Here is an 18524-nt window from a genome sequence, read left to right as displayed (position 1 = left end):
GTAAGAACAGATGTACCCTCATCACTGGAAGTCCTCAACATGTGTGGATAGAAAACAATTGGATGTTTGAAATTAATAGACCTAATAATGCCTTCTTATGTATCTGCCCTTAAAGGTGCCAAAGCTCACGCACAGAATTTATTCTTATAATCTTCTGGAAGGACAAGGCTACTCTTCTCAATCTCTCTCTCTCTCTCTCTGTCTCCCCTATCCTCTCTTTTTCTCCAAACCACCCCCCCATCACTTTGTTGACAGGTGACAATCTTGACTTAAATCCAATGCTCCCTTGAAGGGTACTGCAGCAAAAGAAATTAATGATCCTTAAAATGTTATTTTACAGCAAACAATTCTTCGAAGAATTTGTCACATATTGCCAGCATTATTCTTTTGCACATTCTCATTTTTTATGCTACGTATTCTACTAGTTTTGTTTTTAGGTGACCAGAAGGAATTATATCATTTTAAGAACTTGGATTTTATTTGAAAATGCCTTTTCAGGTATTCAGTTTTATGGGAAGATAAAGACCATCGCCTTTAAAACTTCAGTTTTCAAAGTTTCATCTCCATTATTCACTGAAATTATTGGAGAAATTTGAGTAGCCATGTAGCACTCAATTTTTATTAGGAATATGAACTGATTTTTCCAACTGTGATAACCTTGTCATCATGCACAGGTTGGTGTTCACTGAAATTTACCTAGTACTGTGCTTAATTGGTGTTGTCTTTTGTCTTTTGACAAAGGTTATGAAGTTCGTTGTCAATACAGTTTAAAGATACATAATGAATTTCTAATTCATCAAATAGTTTGCACCTGAGAGACTTTATTCTCTCCTCTTATCTTTGATTTATGATGATAGAATTTAACATTCCAGACCCTGGATTTGTTTTTATAACATATGTTTGTCTGGGGCTAGTCAGTCAAGTATAGTGGATCCCTCAGATCTGCACTGTATTTTCTCACTTGAAGTACTCTTTGTAAAAAAGACTCCACTATTTGTCTGATCATTCAAATTGATTACTGTTTGTTCATTTGTAAATTATACCCTACCTACTTTAATTAAAAAGCAGGTAAGGTAGCTTACATTAGAGCAATATAAAACATCTTTATTTTCTACCCAATTAGTAATATCAAGTTGTTTTTCCACTTTTATGAGTTTTCCCCTTGTATTTTAATAACGTCCTTTCTACTCCTCTTAGATTAGACTAGAGGATTCCCCAGTCTGCTGAATTTTGCCTCGTGTTCTTGTGATTCCCCTATGTGTGTGTTTATTCTCTCTCACTCAAGCTCACGCTCCTGAGGAGCAGAGGTCCTGTCTGATTGAGATGGCTTCTCTGTGGCACTTTGTAGGTCTTCAGTTTGGATTTCATGTCATTCATTGTTTCTCTGCTGGACCAGTAATGAACTAAATTCTTCCTACTGCCTATATAGTTCCTATTTTTAGTTAAAATGTGTGAGCTGACATATGAACTCTCTCAAGCCACAAATTAAGATGTGTTGCCTTTCCTTTGAGGAGGGAAGCCCCTACGAGGAGCTGTTCACTAATGACTGGTTCACAGACTCCCAAACAATCTTGTCCTGTGGCTTACGTAGCTTACGTAGTGCTCTATATCATCTTCTAGTGGCCTCACAACTCCTCTCAGAAGCAGGTTTTCTTTTTCATTTCTGAGGAAGTCTTCCAAGAGCTTTCCTGGACCAAATGTGTGAAATAACTAGGACTTGAATCCAAATCTTCTTACTCTGAGTTTAGTGTTCATTCCAGTAGACCATGTCTGGCTCCAGGAGGAGGCTTCTGTGGAGTCAAGCCTGAGGCCAAAACCAAAAGCCCAGACTGAGTTCTTTTTTGCCCATGCTCCTTCGCACACTTGTGTGGGATAGGAGTTATCAGCCCTGAAGTATTTACCTGTAATTTCTTGGGTACCTGCCCTCCTGTCCATAGGGTGAAGAGTCATACCCCTAAGATAATGGGTGCCTGCAGATACTTCCTGTACTGCTTCAAGTGGCCAGGGACGTGGGAGAGTATGCAGGATAAGTATGGTATAAGCCCTGGGGAATCCTGCCTTCGGTCATCGCTAATTCACACAATGCATCAGCCCAAACCTCTGTACCACAAGACTGTAAATGCCTTCAGGGCTGCAAGCATGTTCCCTTCTATTTAAGATTTCTTAGGGTCTAACATAGCACCTGGTACACAGTAACAGTATTTGCTGAGTAAACAAATTGTTTTTGGCAGGAAACATAATAATATTCAATCTTAAAGTTCTAGAATGTCATATAAAGATGTGTGAACCAAAAAAGACACTAGACGGTCTCTTTCTAAATATTTTGGTATTTGGATTCAATAAGGTCTCCTATAAATTCACAAAATTCGTGAATTCTGCCCCTTCACTCGGAAAGGTCTATGTCAAGTTACATCAGATTTAATGTAGGTGTTGTCAGTTATGCAAGACAAAGTGAAGAGAGTATTCTCAGTTTTATACAGGGCATATTAAGAGGCTTAAAAATAAGAATCAAAATTTTGAACTTTGCGGGTTTAACAGGAATTAAAACCCTGGGTCAATATGTATCAGTAAGTTTTGATACCAGCGTTCCAACAAGCACTTATAAACCGCACACACACACAAAATTTATGGGGTACACGGGCACCTGGGTGACTCAGTGGGTTAAGCCTCTGCCTTTGGCTCAGGTCATGATCTCAGGGTCCTGGGATCGAGCCCTGCATCGGGCACTCTGCTCAGCAGGGAGCCTGCTTCCTCCTCTCTCCCTGCCTGCCTCTCTGCCTACTTGTGATCTCTCTCTGTCAAATAAATAAAATCTTTAAAGAAAAAAAAAATTAAGGTATCATGATGGCCTCATTGAAATTATTTCCAAACATTAACCTTAAGAAAGTAAAGTACCAACACTGCCTCTAATAGTTAAATCTTCAAAGCTGCCTAATTCAGGCAGTAGCACAGCGCACATTCACGTCCTCCCTCACCCCGGCTCTCTCTCCAAATGCTGTCAAATGACTTTCACTAATTCTGTCTTAGAAAATGTGCAAAAAGGATTTCCATAGAGGTCTTTGGAGATTTCCTGTGTCCTCATGTGTGTAATAGGTTGGGTCAAGTAACAATGAAGGAAGAAGAAAGAATAGGAATTTTCTTTTACATATTTTCCTCCTTCTGGCCACTGAAAGAGAAAAAGAATCAAAAGGGAAATTATACCATAAAGATGGTGTCCGTGTTAAATTAAATTAAGATCATATGTTTGGCGGTGGCAGCCATAATCTTTTGATTATTGAAGAGATTGTTGGTAATGAAGTACATTTTTAAGAAATATTTTTAGTGTATACTGAATACACGCACAAACTGTGAGATATGCATCTAATAAAATGATAGATTTAGAAATTGCCTAGCACCTAAATTCACGCTTTTCAAAACAGCTATTTATAGAAAGAAAAGTGATATGTAAGCTACCCAAGTAGAATATTATAATCTGCCTTCTATTACCTTAGATAATAGTACCATATTTTAAAATAATGTTGTAAACCATTCAATTATTTATTCACACCTAAGTTCTATAAATTGGAAGATTTGGGATTGTGCAAGAACAGAATTATTTTTACAAAAGTAAGACCTCACTGTCATGGCTTAAAGACATTGCTGTGAAACAAGTTATGCTATAGATAAAAATAAACCAAACCAACATGAATTTTTAATAAAAAAATATTTTATGGAGACATTAAAAACAACTATTAATTTTCAGCTTTTCTGTTATGAAAGGAACATCAGTGTATCTGGCCGTGCTGTATATTTAATATGTATTTCTTTTCCCGATAGGTCCTTAACACTTGCAGTAAAATCTCCACAGACCTGGATGATGATCTCAGCCTGGGGAGAGCCTATGAAGCAATAGCCAAGGTCCTGCAGAGGTAAGTTAGCACATCCTTGTCTTGCTGTCACTGTGAATTCACTCAGCTGTGAAAGACTTAAATTGTTTGAGGTCTGTCGCTTTCCATTACTGCCTGCTTAAATTTTAAGCAGTGCCCTTCTTAAGTGACCCTTTCATCGTAAGTTATTTTAAACCAATGTGGCATTTTAAAATGTGCACCTAAACTCTTCTTTGTCTGTGCCTCCTTTGTACTGTTTTATTTTTTATTTTCTGTAAGTTTAGTGAGAACCTTGAATGAAAGGGAAAAATCAGGTCACATCTCCTAGGTTAAAAAAGCAGAGAGCACAGAAATATATACTACGCTTCAGTAACTGTAGTTCACCGTAACCTTTCCGGATCTCTTCTTGGAGGAAAGTTTTCATTTATGCTTCAGTCTTGCTTCTTCCATGAAGACATCCTTCCTTCAAGTGTATGTATCTGGATAAACAACTGAATGTGAGAACGGTATCCCCTCTATTTCATTTAAAACAGAAAATTTAATAAAAATATAGCTGAACAAAAGATTTTTCCATGGAAAACATATTTACCCTTTACTCATATTGTGATCATTGTGTATTCCATTTAATTATTGCATTGTGTTGCAACGTTATTTAATTCAAGGTAGAATAAGAAAAGTTATCAAAATTAAGGCCTTGGTTTTTGTATGTTATCTTATACTGAAGATATGGCTTTTTAATAATGGTTGTGTGCTGGTAGTAGTAGTAGTTAGTAGTGATAAGAAGAAGAAAAAGAACAGATAAAGAGTGTGTCAAGTTCTAATTCCTGTATTTCAACTTGTAAACACATACAAAGAAGTGTTTTAAAAGATAAAATAGTAAAAAAAAAAAAAAAGATAAAATTGTTATTTAAAAGGCATTTAAAAGATTAAATGCCTAGTGAACTGAAAGTAGATCATCATTATATAATTACCACTGCCAATATAATAATCATTAATAAATAAATAATTAAATATTAAAATACCCATGCCAACAAAATGAAAGGTCCCTACAAAATACCAAATAAAAGACAATGCTGTCATCGCTCGAAGTGGTTAGGGACAGAGATATATCTATAAAGAAAGTAAGGGTATTTACTCCAGGAAGGCAGGGTCAGCCATGGGTAAAGCAAGCGACCTAGGAGTGTTGTGGTTCTTCCAAGTAGAGATTGGTAACAAACCTCTGGAAAATCAACCCAGCTATCCCTTTAACTTTTACTTTCCATGTAACAACTGGAAGGAAGCAGATGTTTGAACACAAAGGAGAGATTTATAAGTTTTCAATTTAATGTCTACTTGGAACACCCCAACTCTGTGCCCTTTAGTCCAGTTCATTTTGATTTTTAAATTACTTGACTCTGTTGTTAACATGGCTCAGAATCAGTAGAAAATGGTTGGAGTATTTGCCTTGCTTTGTAGTAGCAGACCTGACCTAAGCCTGTACAGTTAAATAAATGCATCCCTTAACATGTTTACAAAGTAATTTTTACAAAATGACATGTGTTCCAGAATGACTAAAGAGAAAACTCCAGGGGAAAATACTTTCTTTTATAAACATATCTTGAGCACTTACTGTGTCTTAAGGGTTGGAATACCACTTTGGTTACTGATAGTTTTTATTTCTTAAACGTCTGGATGCATGAGATTATCTTAAAATAATTCTCACCTGTTAAAGACAAGTGTCTCTCTTGGAATATTTTAATCTCCACTCAAGGATTGGAATTCCTGGCTTATGTGATAAAAGCTGAGAGAGTAGAACAATTATCTGCTAAATCTTGGCAACGATAACAGACAGGCAATTTAATGTTTTCATTTGGCTGCTGAAATGTTATTTGGGGCTTAGGTATGGCAAAGGATACAGCTATACTTGATATATCATAAAGTAGGATGAGTTTTTGGCAGAAATGGGAACAATTCCATTCCAGCAGTCTAGTAACCTGTCTTGGGGCAAACATGTAATAAATAGGCAGGAAGATTGACCCCCCACCTCACTTTTATACCCAATGCAACAAATTGCACTTATAAGAATGCCCATCTACTAAGTACCAAATGAAGCCATCAGCGATTTGTATGGTAGACCTGGGTTCTTAGTTTTATAATGTTATGTAATACACAAGAGAGTACAGGAGATGCTTCTTCGGGGCCATAGGGAAGAAGTACCCCAGAGACACTGCAAGCTTTCCAGTGCAAATCTACCATTTTGCAGCATGGTTACTGGTATGGGGTAGCATCCAGGGGACTGTAAGCCGCAGCATACTCTTTTACCATTTGTGCAAAATAACTCGAGAGACAGATGTTTCAAAAACAAATGCTCTCTTGAGGTAGACAACACACCCTAGTTATCTAAGAAGACTTAATCAACCAAGTCCACTGATTACTAAAAATGCATTGATACAAATTTTGTGGTCATTTAAAAAAATTTAACTGTAAGGGCGTGGTGTTCTTTGATACATGCACACACACACACACACACACCCCTTTCAAAGTCCTAAACTGCTCTCAGATTAGCAGCAACATTCAAGAAATGAAGCACAACCAAAATAGAGGAAATTATGGGAGAGGCGGCAGAGAAATAAATCAAGCCACACATGAAGCTTTACATCTTCTCTAAATCTCTTTTTCCTAACCTGTGCAATTGGACAAGTTTCACTAATGGTAGCCCTCTCTCTATAAATATATTTTATCTCTTTAAAGGAAATGGAAGAGGATAGCCATGTCTAGCATAAGTGTGTGTCTAAGGCTATCAGCTGAGCATGCATGAAAGGTGAATAATCTCTAAAGCTAGAAGCTTCTAAAATGGTTATAAGAATTTATACTAAGCTTTCAATTGAAAAACACACCATATTCCCTCAAGACTAAGGACTTGGTAATACAGAGTTGTCCATTTGGTAATGCTGGACCCAGCCATGCCATTAGAGTTATTGATGAAGCTTTTAATAGCGAACAGTGTTTGTTATTTTTGCCATTGTTCTGAATAATATTAATTGCACAAGGGGTTAAGGAGCGTAACAGAAAATAAGCATTACAATATCTTTCCCCGCCCCACTTAGAATACTAGTGAAGAAAAGGGGGTCGATAGTCTAAAATGATAAAAATTGCCTATGACACAGCTATAAAAGCCAGAATTATGGTCCATAAAACAAAAAGAGAGTGAGTTGAGAAATTACCAAGTAAATATTATTATTAACACAGACAGACAATTTTAGTAAATACAGAGAGCAAAATTCCTCAGCTTTCTTTACAGCATTTTTTTTTGCCTCATTTACTGAAATAACTCATTTTACTGAAATACCGAGACTCTGTGAATAATTAGGATGACTTTTGAAAAGAATCTAGGGGGAAAAAATCACAAAAATGAGAATTGGTCAAGACACATTGGTCACAACTAGCCTATCTCTGGGTTTATTCCATACTCATTGTAAATTTTCTTGCAAACTCAGGTTAAATTATTCCCCAGAAAACTTTCCACAGTGGAGATCTTTCAATCAATCAGTACAAAGTTTCAAGTGTGAAAATTACCTTTCTGTTATAGCTGAAAATTAATTTCTTTTTGCTTGAGAGAAATGACATGCCCTAGTAATTTTCATATATTCTTTAAAATGGAATATCCGGGCTTTGATGCAAAATTTCCTAAAAATGACACCCCAAAAATACATCAAAACATTCTATTAATTCATGAAATTAAGAATAGCTTTTTACATTTTCTCCTGTCACTGATTCCATTTGCCTTATTACTTTCATCTGTGGCCCACAAACTTGGTGGCACAATCAACAATCCCCTTAGTGGCTGTTTCATCTCTGCTCTATTTGATTTCTTCTCTCTGAGTAAATGATTAAGTTTTCATGCATTGGTTCAACCAAAATCTATGTTCACTCAACCACATCCTTTATTGATTACTTCTACTGCAAACAGTAGGCCAAGTGTGATATACATAATTGGACAGTTGTCAGGGGATGTGGGTGTTAACAGTCCTGTTTTCCCAGTTGGAAACTGGAATCACCTTGATACACAAATATTCTGCACTGTTTCATTCTCATCCTTTGGACCGAGGAGTCCTGTTCCTCAGGATATATGTTTTTAACTCTCTAAGGTCTGGTTGAATGAATTTAATGATTATACCATATAATATGCTGTTCAAGTTGCACCTGTGCACTGCATATAGAAAACTGGAATTAATATTTGTCTAACATTTTAACCTTGTCCTTTAACTTAGACAAATAATCTGTAGCTCTTCTACAAGGAAATATTTGATTCTTTCCCTTCTAAAGAGAGATTGGCTTCTAATTCTGTTGCCAACTTTGAAATTTGGAAATCCTTTAAGCAACACATGATATGTACATCTCATACGCTGTAGTAACAATTTTTGTTGGCCGTGGAGCTAAACCTTCATTGAGTGGAGTATATACTTTGTACTAGAAAGATTTTTTTCTCTAGCATTATTTGTTAGAGCAAGTTCCAAATAATTTAAGATATTTTTTTGGAAATCTATCACTACTTTGGGAGAAAAACAATGGGACTCACCCACCAATAGTTTTGTTTATACTGTTTTGTATTTCTTGCTCACTGAACTCAGTTTTTTGTTTGTGTATGTTGTAATTTAACAATCCTCAGCAGGCCGAACCTAATCCAAAATGTACTTCCATCAAAAATACATTAGCTTTTAGGAACATGAACATAAATAACCTTCAGTGAGTCCATTTTAGCTAAACAAAAATAATAATTTTTCCCTGAGGTTTAAAAGTGATATGCAAAGAAGTCTCTCCTTTATTTTTTCTTTTATCAACTTTTTTTATTGAATATTACAGTCTAAGAAAGAGCTTGGAGAGTTCACATCAATTTGATAAAACATTTTTAGTCCTAGAAACACAAGTTTGCTCAAAATTCTAAATAGTGTGCTATTTTATTAATAATTTTATAATCTCCAGCTCTCTCAATACCATTTTAGTTGTCCCACAAAACAAGTATTTAAATTTGTAAGTGCACCTCTCATGGTACTTTACTCCATGTCTGTATTTGAAATATTCCTCAAACAATTCATAATTTTTCTGGAGAATTGAGCTATGCCTAAATATGGAAGAAAATTATTCATGATTTTGTTATGAAAAAATGAGAAGAGAATCATAAACAGCAATATTCACAACTTCAGGAATGTGAAACTCCATTGTACTTCTGAAACACAGAGTATTCTTTTACCAATAAGAAAAGAAAAAAAGAACGCATCCAATAGTACGGGGCACTCAGGTAAACAGAACATGTTAGTTCTTTGACCCTGTGTCCCTAAAAGCCAGGGTCTTTACATGCCATCTGCCTTGCAGAGTGTATGTTCACATTATGGCATTTCACTCATTGCACAATGGAAGATTTTCAAAAAGTAACACTTAGTGGGTTGCCTGGGTGGTTCAGTTGGTTAAGCCTCCAACTCTAGATTTCAGCTCAGGTCATATCTCAGGGGCCCATGACTGAGCCCCACCTCAGGCTCTGCACTCAGCAGGGAGTCTGCTTGTCTCCTTCTCCCTCTGCCCCACCCACCGCATGTCCTTGCTTGCTCACTTTCTCTCACAAATAAACTAAATAAATCTTTAATGCAATATAACTTATTTTTGCAAACATACCTTAGCTTATCTATGAAAATGAACATTATTCTCATCAACTCTTGGGAGGTTATGCAAGTTGATACCTCTAATCCTGACACAACCTATTTAAAATTATACTCTTTTAAAATGATTTCTGAGCTTGTGGCATATGCTTTTGATATGTTTATTAAAATGTATACATGTGTACACACACACACAGATATTCAAAATAGCAGCACAGCATTGTCTCTGGAAAGAGCCAAAATAATTTAGAGGCACACTTAGAAAACGCAGTAAATAATCCCTATGGGTAACCTCATTTTTGAAACAAAATTCAGTAAATTACTTATGAATACTTTACACTACTATACTATGCAGGAGTTTCCTAAAGAGGAATTCCAAAATTGCCATTAGCCTCATCATTAGATGACATCACCTAGAGGAAATTATCTTCCTTTCCATGCTTCGTATGTCTGGACAACTAGAAATATGGATATGAAGCACAGGGGGAAAAATTGGGGCTAGAAATATGGATTTGCCAGACATATGCATGTAGGAGTTAGGGCATGGCACAGGAGGAAATAAAATTGCTCACAGTAGGCTTTTAATGAAGGGTAAAGGAATGCCTGGGATAGAACTCTAGGAACAGCCAACTTTGGGCAGGCAGAGACCTCAATGTCAGTGTAGTATCTAGGAAAATGAGAGATACAGGAGAAAAAGAATGGAGATTGGCCAAGAGTACTAGATGCTAGGGAAGGAGAAACATTGGGGAAAAGATGAAATAGTTAGCAGCAACTTCCAACTTACACTGAAGATCTGTGCAAGGGTGGAGGAGAAAGAAAAACAGGAGTAGAGCAAAGGACCTGTGAATTTCTAAGCACACTAAACATTCTATGCAGTTTAAAATTCAAAGATGTTCCCCATGATACATGTTATAATTTTTCAAATGTATATGGATGCTTTGAGATGACAATTATATTCACTGGATTTGACTCCCAATCTGTTTGGCTCTCTTTTCAGACTAAGTTTACCCCCAAACACTAGACTTGCTTTTGTGAACATATTCAAATAAATGTGCTCTAGGTTTTAAAGCACTTTAGAGAGTTTATAGTACCTATCTCAGTTAATTCTATGTATGAATGATTATATTTATCTCCAAATTGACAGTGAAACACTTTAAGGGCAGGAACCATATTCCCCAGCAGCTAGCACATTGTAGGGCATTTGATAGTCTCTCAAGGAAGTTACTGAAATAGAAAGAGGTTCATGATGTTACCAAAATATCAGGAGACAAGAGTTGACAGTCATGGACTCCAAATATCCAATGACTGATATACTCACAATTTATCTGGGAGCTTAATTCTTATGAGTATTGCATAAGCATTTCCTTTCTCAAATTTTCAACCATTCCTTTATTTAAAAATATAGGAAGCTTAGTATATGCTAAGCACTCTGGTAGTAACTGTATGTCATTCTAAGCATTTTGCCAGTATATTTATAATAACTTACATAGATGACTTTAGTGACACCTAAGATTTCACAGCTAAGGGATACTTGCAAGAACAAACTACTATTCACCTTTTATAAACTTTTTAAAGGTATTATTTTAAAAAATAACAGCTTTATTGAGATATAAGTCATATACCATAAAACTCACCCCTCTTTTTTGACATTTGAAGACTGGTTTTATTAAATATTTAGTATAGATCAAAGACTGTGGCTTAACGATGCAGTTGTTACTCAGAGCTGCTGTTTATTTCTGTACAGATCATAGAAAAATAGCATGTAGACAAAATATTTAATTTTAGTCAGTGTTTAAAGGCAGCTTGAGAAAGGGCATCCAAGATGGTGGCATTTGAAGATCCTGAACTCACCTCCCATAGACACACTGAATCTGTAGCTACCTATGGAATAGTTCCTTCTGAATAAGATCTGAAAACTAGCTAACAGCTCCTTTACAACAAATGGTAGAAGAGCCACATCTAGATGAGTGGGAGAGGTGAGATGCATTTTTATCAAAACCCCACCTGCAACATGGCAATCCATAATCGGGAGTGATTTCACAAATCTGTAACTTCTCCCCAAGGAATGAGGGGTTCATTCCTCACATCAGGCACCCCAACCCCTGAGACCTGCAATGGAGAGACAAGCCCCCAAAATATCTGGGTTTGAAAACCAGTAAGGCTCACATCCAGGAAACCCAATGGGCTGTAGGGACTAGAGTACTTCTCTTAAAGAGCTTGTATGCAGACTAACTTATCCCGGGGTCAAGCATAAAAGTAGCAATTTGAAAAGTACATAGACTATATGTGAAGTTTGCTAATCTTAAAGCATATGCCAGAGGGGCAGAGGCCAATGGGACTCTCTCCAGGGACAGAGGCACTGGTGGGTGCCATTTTTGCACTCTTTCTCTATCATGATAGCTCAAGCAAGTATGCCCCAGCTCTGTGCTTTCCTGCTGTTTTGTTAAAACTGTTGGACACATGAAGTCTACACAGGAGATATTCCTCAGTCACCTGGCTCTGATAGCCAGAGGGGCTGCATTCCTGGGACCCATGGGACTGTAACAGAGACAGTTAACATCGGGTTAACATCCCAAGGGTACTACAGAGATAGAAGACTGAAACACTCCCAATCTTTCTCTGGAAGATGCTTATTTACTCAGACACAAGTCTGAAGGGCAAACTTCAAGTTTGCCACATACCTAGAGGCTGCAGAGGGGCTCTCAGGGAATGTAGGCATGCAAGTCCATCTTTCTGGATTCTTTGGGCCTTTCTACAGTGCAGTGATGCCTCACAGAAAGTACACTACACACTCATCTGAAGCCCCAAGTTTTGCAACTGTCACCCAAGGGACACCTCCAGGTCACCTGGTCTGAAGGTCAGCAGGATTTACAATGATAGACCCACAGAACTATGTATATTTGAATACTTTAAAGCTGCTGCCTGACCATCTGTCTTCTAATCAGCCTGAAAGTAGGTGATGACTGAGATCCCTTCCTTTGGAAAACTGACAGGTCTTGGCACACTTCAACACCTGGGACCTATCAAAAATAAACCAGGTTGCTTAGGTAATGACAAAGGTTCAAGAGATAACCAAGAGCTAAAGCAATGTTGAACAACAAGTTTCATCTCCTATACAAGTCTACTCCTTCAGGACTGGAAGAGGTAGTGTTTTACCTAGTACGTAGAAACAAATGTAGAGAATCAAGAAAAATGGGGAAACAGAGGATTATGATCCAAATGAAAAAGCAAGATAAAACCTCAGAAAAAAATTTAATGAGATGGAGATAAGTAATTTACCTGATAAACAATCAAAAGTAATGTAATTAAGGTGCTCAACAACTTGGGAGAAGAATGGATGAACACAGAGAGAACTTCACCAAAGAGATAGAAAATATAAAAAAGCCCAGAAGTCACAGAGCTGAATACAATAACTGAAGTGAAAAATACACTAGAGTGGTTCATCAGCAAACTAGGTGAAGCAGAAGAAAGGATCAGTGATCTAGAAGACAGGGCAGTGGGACTCACCCAAATACAGTGGCAAAAAGAAAGAAGAATTTTAAAAAGGGAAGATAGCTCAGAAGACCTTAGAGACAACAACAAAAAAGAATATTTATAATGTAAGGGTCCTAGAAGAGACCAGAGAGAGAGAAAGTGGGGAGAAAACTCATTTGAAGAAATAAAGAACTCCTCAAACTCAACACACACAAAACAGATATTCATATCAAAAAATGGGCAGAAGATATGAACAGACACTTCTTCAATGAAGACATACAAATGGCTATCAGACACATGAAAAAATGTTCATCATCACTAGCCATCAGGGAGATTCAAATTAAAACCATCTTGAGATATCACCTTACACCAGTTAGAATGGCCAAAATTAGCAAGACAGGAAACAACATGTGTGGAGGGGATGTGGAGAAAGGGGAACCCTCTTACATTGTTGGTGGGAATGCAAGTTGGTGCAGCCACTTTGGAGAACAGTGTGGAGATTCCTCAAGAAATTAAAAATAGAGCTTCCCTATGGCCCTGCAATTGCACTACTGGGTATTTACCCCAAAGATACAGATGTAGTGAAAAGAAGGGCCATCTGTACCCCAATGTTTATAGCAGCAATGGCCACGGTCACCAAACTTTGGAAAGAACCAAGATGCCCTTCAATGGACGAATGGATAAGGAAGATGTGGTCCATATACACTATGGAGTATTATGCCTCCATCAGAAAGGATGAATACCCAACTTTTGTAGCAACATGGATGGGACTGGAAGAGATGATGCTGAGTGAAATAAGTCAAGCAGAGAGAGTCAATTATCATATGGTTTCACTTATTTGTGGAGCATAACAAATAGCATGGAGGTCAAGGGGAGTTATAGAGGAGAAAGGAGTTGGAGGAAATTGGAAGGGGAGGTGAACCATGAGAGACTATGGACTCTGAAAAACAATCTGAGGGTTTTGAAGGGGCGGGGGGTGGGAGGTTGGGGGCACCAGGTGGTGGGTATTAGAGAGGGCACGGATTGCATGGAGCACTGGGTGTGGTGCAAAAACAATGAATATTGTTATGCTGAAAATTAAAAAATTTTTTTAAAAAAGAAAAGAAATAAATTTCTGAAAACTTACCTAGCATGGGGGGGAAAGCAGACATCCAATATCCAGGAATCCCAGATAGATTCAAGTAAGACGAACCCAAAATATCCACACCAAAATACATTACAATTAAAATATCAAAAGTTAAAGATAAAGGGAGAATTTTAAAAGGAGGATAAGAAAAGCAAGTTGTTACCTACAAGGAAAACCCCAAAGACTATCAGTAGATTTTTCAACAGAATCTTTGCAGGTGAGAAGAAGGCTAATAATATATTCAAAGCTGAAAGGAAAAAATTTGCAGCCAAAAATATTCCACCCAGCAAGGTTATCATTTTGAATTGAAAGAGAGATACAAAGGTTTCCCGACAAGTAAAAGCTAGAGAAGTTCATCAACACAAACCGCCTTTAAAAGAAATGTTAAAGCAGTTGGAAATTATCATACTCACATTAAAATACTTCAAAATGAAAGAAAAAAAAACTTACATTACATATTCAACACGGAGGACATGGGGAGATGGAGAGGAGAAGAGAGTTGAGGGAAGTTGAAGGGGGAGATGAACCATGGACTCTGAAAAACAATCTGAGGGTTTTGAAGGGGTGGGGGTGGGAGGTTGGGGGAGCCTGGTGGTGGGTATTATGGAGGGCACCTATTGTACGGAACACTGGGTGTGGCAAAAAAACAATGAATTCTGTTACACTGAAAAGAAATTAAATAAAAAACGTATATTACATATTCAAAAAAATGTTAAAGGAACTACTTTAAGCTAAAAGAAAAAAAAAGCATGAATTAGTAACAATCAAACATATTAAAGTATAAATCTCATTGGTAAAGGTAAATATATAGTAAAGGTAACGGGTTAGTCACTGATAAAACTCTTATGAAGGTTAAAAGACAAAACTAGTAAAAATAACTATTAGTTAAGGAATACAAAAAATAAAAAGATGTAAAATATGACATCAAAAACTAAGAGGTGGAGTGGGAGGCAGTAAAAATGTAGAGTTTTAGAATGTGTTCAAACTTAAGTTGCTATTAACTTAAAATAAAGTGTTAGATATATAAGCTGTTATATGTGGCCCTCATGGTAACCATAAAGCAAAAACCTATAGTAGATACACAAAAGATAATAAGAAAGGAATCTAAGCATTACACTAAAGAAAGTCATCAAACCACCAGGGAAGAGAGCAAAAGAAGAAGACAGGAATACTGAGGAACTACAAAGCAGCCAGAAAACAATTTAAAAAATGGCAATAAGGGATGCCTGGATGGCTCAGTTGGTTGGACGACTGCCTTCAGCTCAGGTCACGATCCTGGAGTCCCGGGATCGAGTCCCGCATTGGGCTCCCAGCTCCATGGGGAGTCTGCTTCTCCCTTTGACCTTCTCCTTGCTCATGCTCTCTCTCTCACTGTCTCTCTCTCAAATAAATAAATAAAATCTTTTTTAAAAATTAAAAAAAAATTAAAAATGGCAATAAGCACATACCTGTCAATAATTACTTTAGTTGTAAATGAACTAAATTCTCCAATCAAAAGACACAATGTTGCTAAATGAATAATAAAAAAATAAAGACCCATCTATATGCTGCTTATAAGAGACTCACTTTAGATGTAAGGATACACTTAGACTGAAAGTGAAGGGATAAAAAAATGTTTCATACAACTGGAAACCAAAAGAAAGCTGGGATAGCTAAACTTACATTTGACAAAAAAAGCTTTAAAACAAACACTGTAATAAAGACAAAGAAGGGAATTACATAATGATGAAAGGATCAATCCCACAGGAAGATATGACATTTGTAAATATTTATGCTCCTAGTATAGGAGCACCTAAATACCTAAAGCAAATATTAAAAGATCTAAGGGAAGAAATTGAGAGCATTGCAACAAAAGTAGAGGATTTTATTACCCCATTTATATCAAAAAATAGATCACTCAGATAGAAAATCAATAAGGAAACATCATCCTTAAGTGACACATTAGACCAGTTGCACATAATAGATATACACAGAACATTCCATAAAAAGCAGCAGAATAGACATTCCTCTCAAATGCACAGGGAATAGTCTTCACAACAGATCATATGTTATAGCACAAAACAAGTCTCAATAAATTTAAGAACATTGAAATAAAATAAAACCTCTTTTCTGACTACAATGGTATGAACCAGAAATGAATTGCAAAGGAAAAAAAAAAAAACAGAAAGATCACAAATATAAAGAGATTAAACAACATGCTACTGAACAGCCAGTGGGTCAAGGACAGGAGAAATTAAAGGGGAAGTCAAAAAAATCAACATGATACACCATATTAACAAAATGTAGGATAAAAATCATATAATCATCTCAATAGATGCAGAAAAAAGCATTTGACAAAATTCAACATCCATTTATGATTAAAAACTCTCAAGGAAGTAAGGATAGAGAGGGAATGAATGTCAAACATAGTAAAGACCATATATGACAAGGCCACAGCTAATTTTATATTCAATAGTGAAAAGCTAAAAACTTTTCCTCTAAAATCAGGAACAAGACAAGGATTCCCATTCTCACCACTTTTATTTAACATAGTATTGGCAGTCCTAGCCACAGCAACTGGGCAAGAAAAAGAAATGAAGCTATCCAAACTGGAAAAAAGAGGTAAAACACTCACTATTTGTGGACATGACTTAATATACAGAAAATCCTGAAGACTCCACCAAAAAACTATTAGAAATAATAAATGAATTCAGTAAAGTTTTAGCATACAAATTAATAAAAGAAAATTTGTTGCATTCCTATACACTAACAACAATCTATTAGAAAGAATAATTAAGAAAACAGTCCCAGGGCATCTGGGTGGCTCAGTTGATTAAGCATCTGACTCTTGGTTTCAGCTCAGGTCAGGAGCTCATAGATCATGGGATCAAGACCCACATTGGGTCCTGTGCTCAGCAGGGAGTCTGCTTGAAAGATTCTCTCCTTCTGCCCCTCCCCCACTCACTTGCTCTCTCTCTCAAAAAAAAAAAAAACCTTTTTAAAAGAAAAAAGGAAAAAATCCCATCTATAATGGCATCAAAAAGAATAAAATATCTAGGATTAAATTTAACCAAGGAGGTAGAAAGGCCTGTACACTGAAAAATGTAAGACATTAATGAAATAAACACAAATAAATGGAAAGATATTCTGTGTTCATGGATTGGAAGAATTTATATTGTTAAAATGTCCATACTTCCCAATGCAGTCTACATGTTTACTGCAATCCCTATCAAAATCTGAGTGGGATTTTCCACAGAACTAGAACAATCATAAAATGTATATGGAACCACAAAAGACCTTGAATAGTCAAAGCAATCTTGAGAAAGAAAAACAAAGCTGGAGTCATCATGCTCCCTAATTTCAAATTGTATTATAAATCTATAATAATCGGTGGACCTGGGGTGGCTCAGTTGGTTAAATTCTGCCTTCAGCTCAGGTCATGATCCCACGGTCCTGGGATTGAGCCCTTCATAGAGCTCTGCATCAAGCTTCCTGCTCACTGGGGAGCCTGCTTCTCCCTCTCTTTCCACTCTGCTCTCTTTCTTTCATTGTCTCTGCCGCTATCTCTGTTTCTCTCAAATAAATAAATAAAATCTTTCAATCAATCAATATATAATAATCAAAATAGTATGGAGGTGCTTGGGTGGCTCAGCTGGTTGGGCATCAGCCTTGGCTCAGGTCATGATCTCAGGGTCCTGGGATCGAGCCCCACACCAGACTCCCTGCTCATTCCCTCCCCACTGCTTATGCTCACTCTCTCACTCTCTATTTGTCTCAAATAAATAAAATCTTTTAAAAAATAAAAATAGGGAGTCTCAGTGGCTCAGTTGGTTGGGTGTCTGCCTTTGGCTCAGGTCATGATCCCAGGGTCCTGGGATCAAGCCCTGCATTGGGCTCTCAGCTCAGCAGGGAGCCTGCTTCTCCCTCTATCTACACTCTGCCTACTTGTGCTCTCTTTCTGTGTCAAATAAATAAATAAAATATTTAAAACAAAACAAAACAAAAACAGTACAGTATTGGCATAGAAATAGACACATAGATCAGTGGAACAGAATAGAGAGTCCAGAAATAAACCCACATATATATATATGGTCAATTTATTTACAAAAGAAGAGCCAAGAATATACAATGGGAAAGGGATAGCTTCTTTAATAAATGGTTAGGTGAACTGGACAGCTACATGCAAAAGAATGAAGCAATACTACTATTTTACACCATACAGAAAAAATTAACTCAAAATGGATTAAAGACAAATGTAAAACCTGAAATCATAAAACCCTGAGAAGGTAGGCCCTAAGCTCTTTGATGTATGTCTTGGTGATTTTTTTCTGGATCTAATTCCAAAAACAAAGGCATAAAAGCAGAAATAATTAAGGGGGACTACCTCAAAATAAAGTTTCTTCTGTACAGCAAAACAAATTATCAACAAAACATACAGGCAACCTA

General features: G+C 36.8%; 1 protein-coding gene across 6 annotated transcripts in view; it reads left to right on the top strand.

The window, feature by feature from the left end:
* The window catches only part of TTC29 (tetratricopeptide repeat domain 29), a 248836-nt gene that overhangs the window by 123124 nt on the left and 107188 nt on the right, over positions 1-18524 (top strand). For all 6 annotated transcript variants that reach the window (XM_047717589.1, XM_047717592.1, XM_047717593.1 and 3 more), the window contains one exon: positions 3817-3908. In XM_047717589.1, coding sequence (XP_047573545.1) covers positions 3817-3908 — 92 coding nt within the window. The remainder of the gene's footprint in view (positions 1-3816; positions 3909-18524) is intronic.

This window comes from Lutra lutra, chromosome 2, assembly GCF_902655055.1.
Source record: "Lutra lutra chromosome 2, mLutLut1.2, whole genome shotgun sequence".
NCBI lineage: Eukaryota > Metazoa > Chordata > Mammalia > Carnivora > Mustelidae > Lutra > Lutra lutra.
Note: the sequence above shows the minus strand (reverse complement) of the source record. Positions and strands in the feature narration are given on the sequence as shown.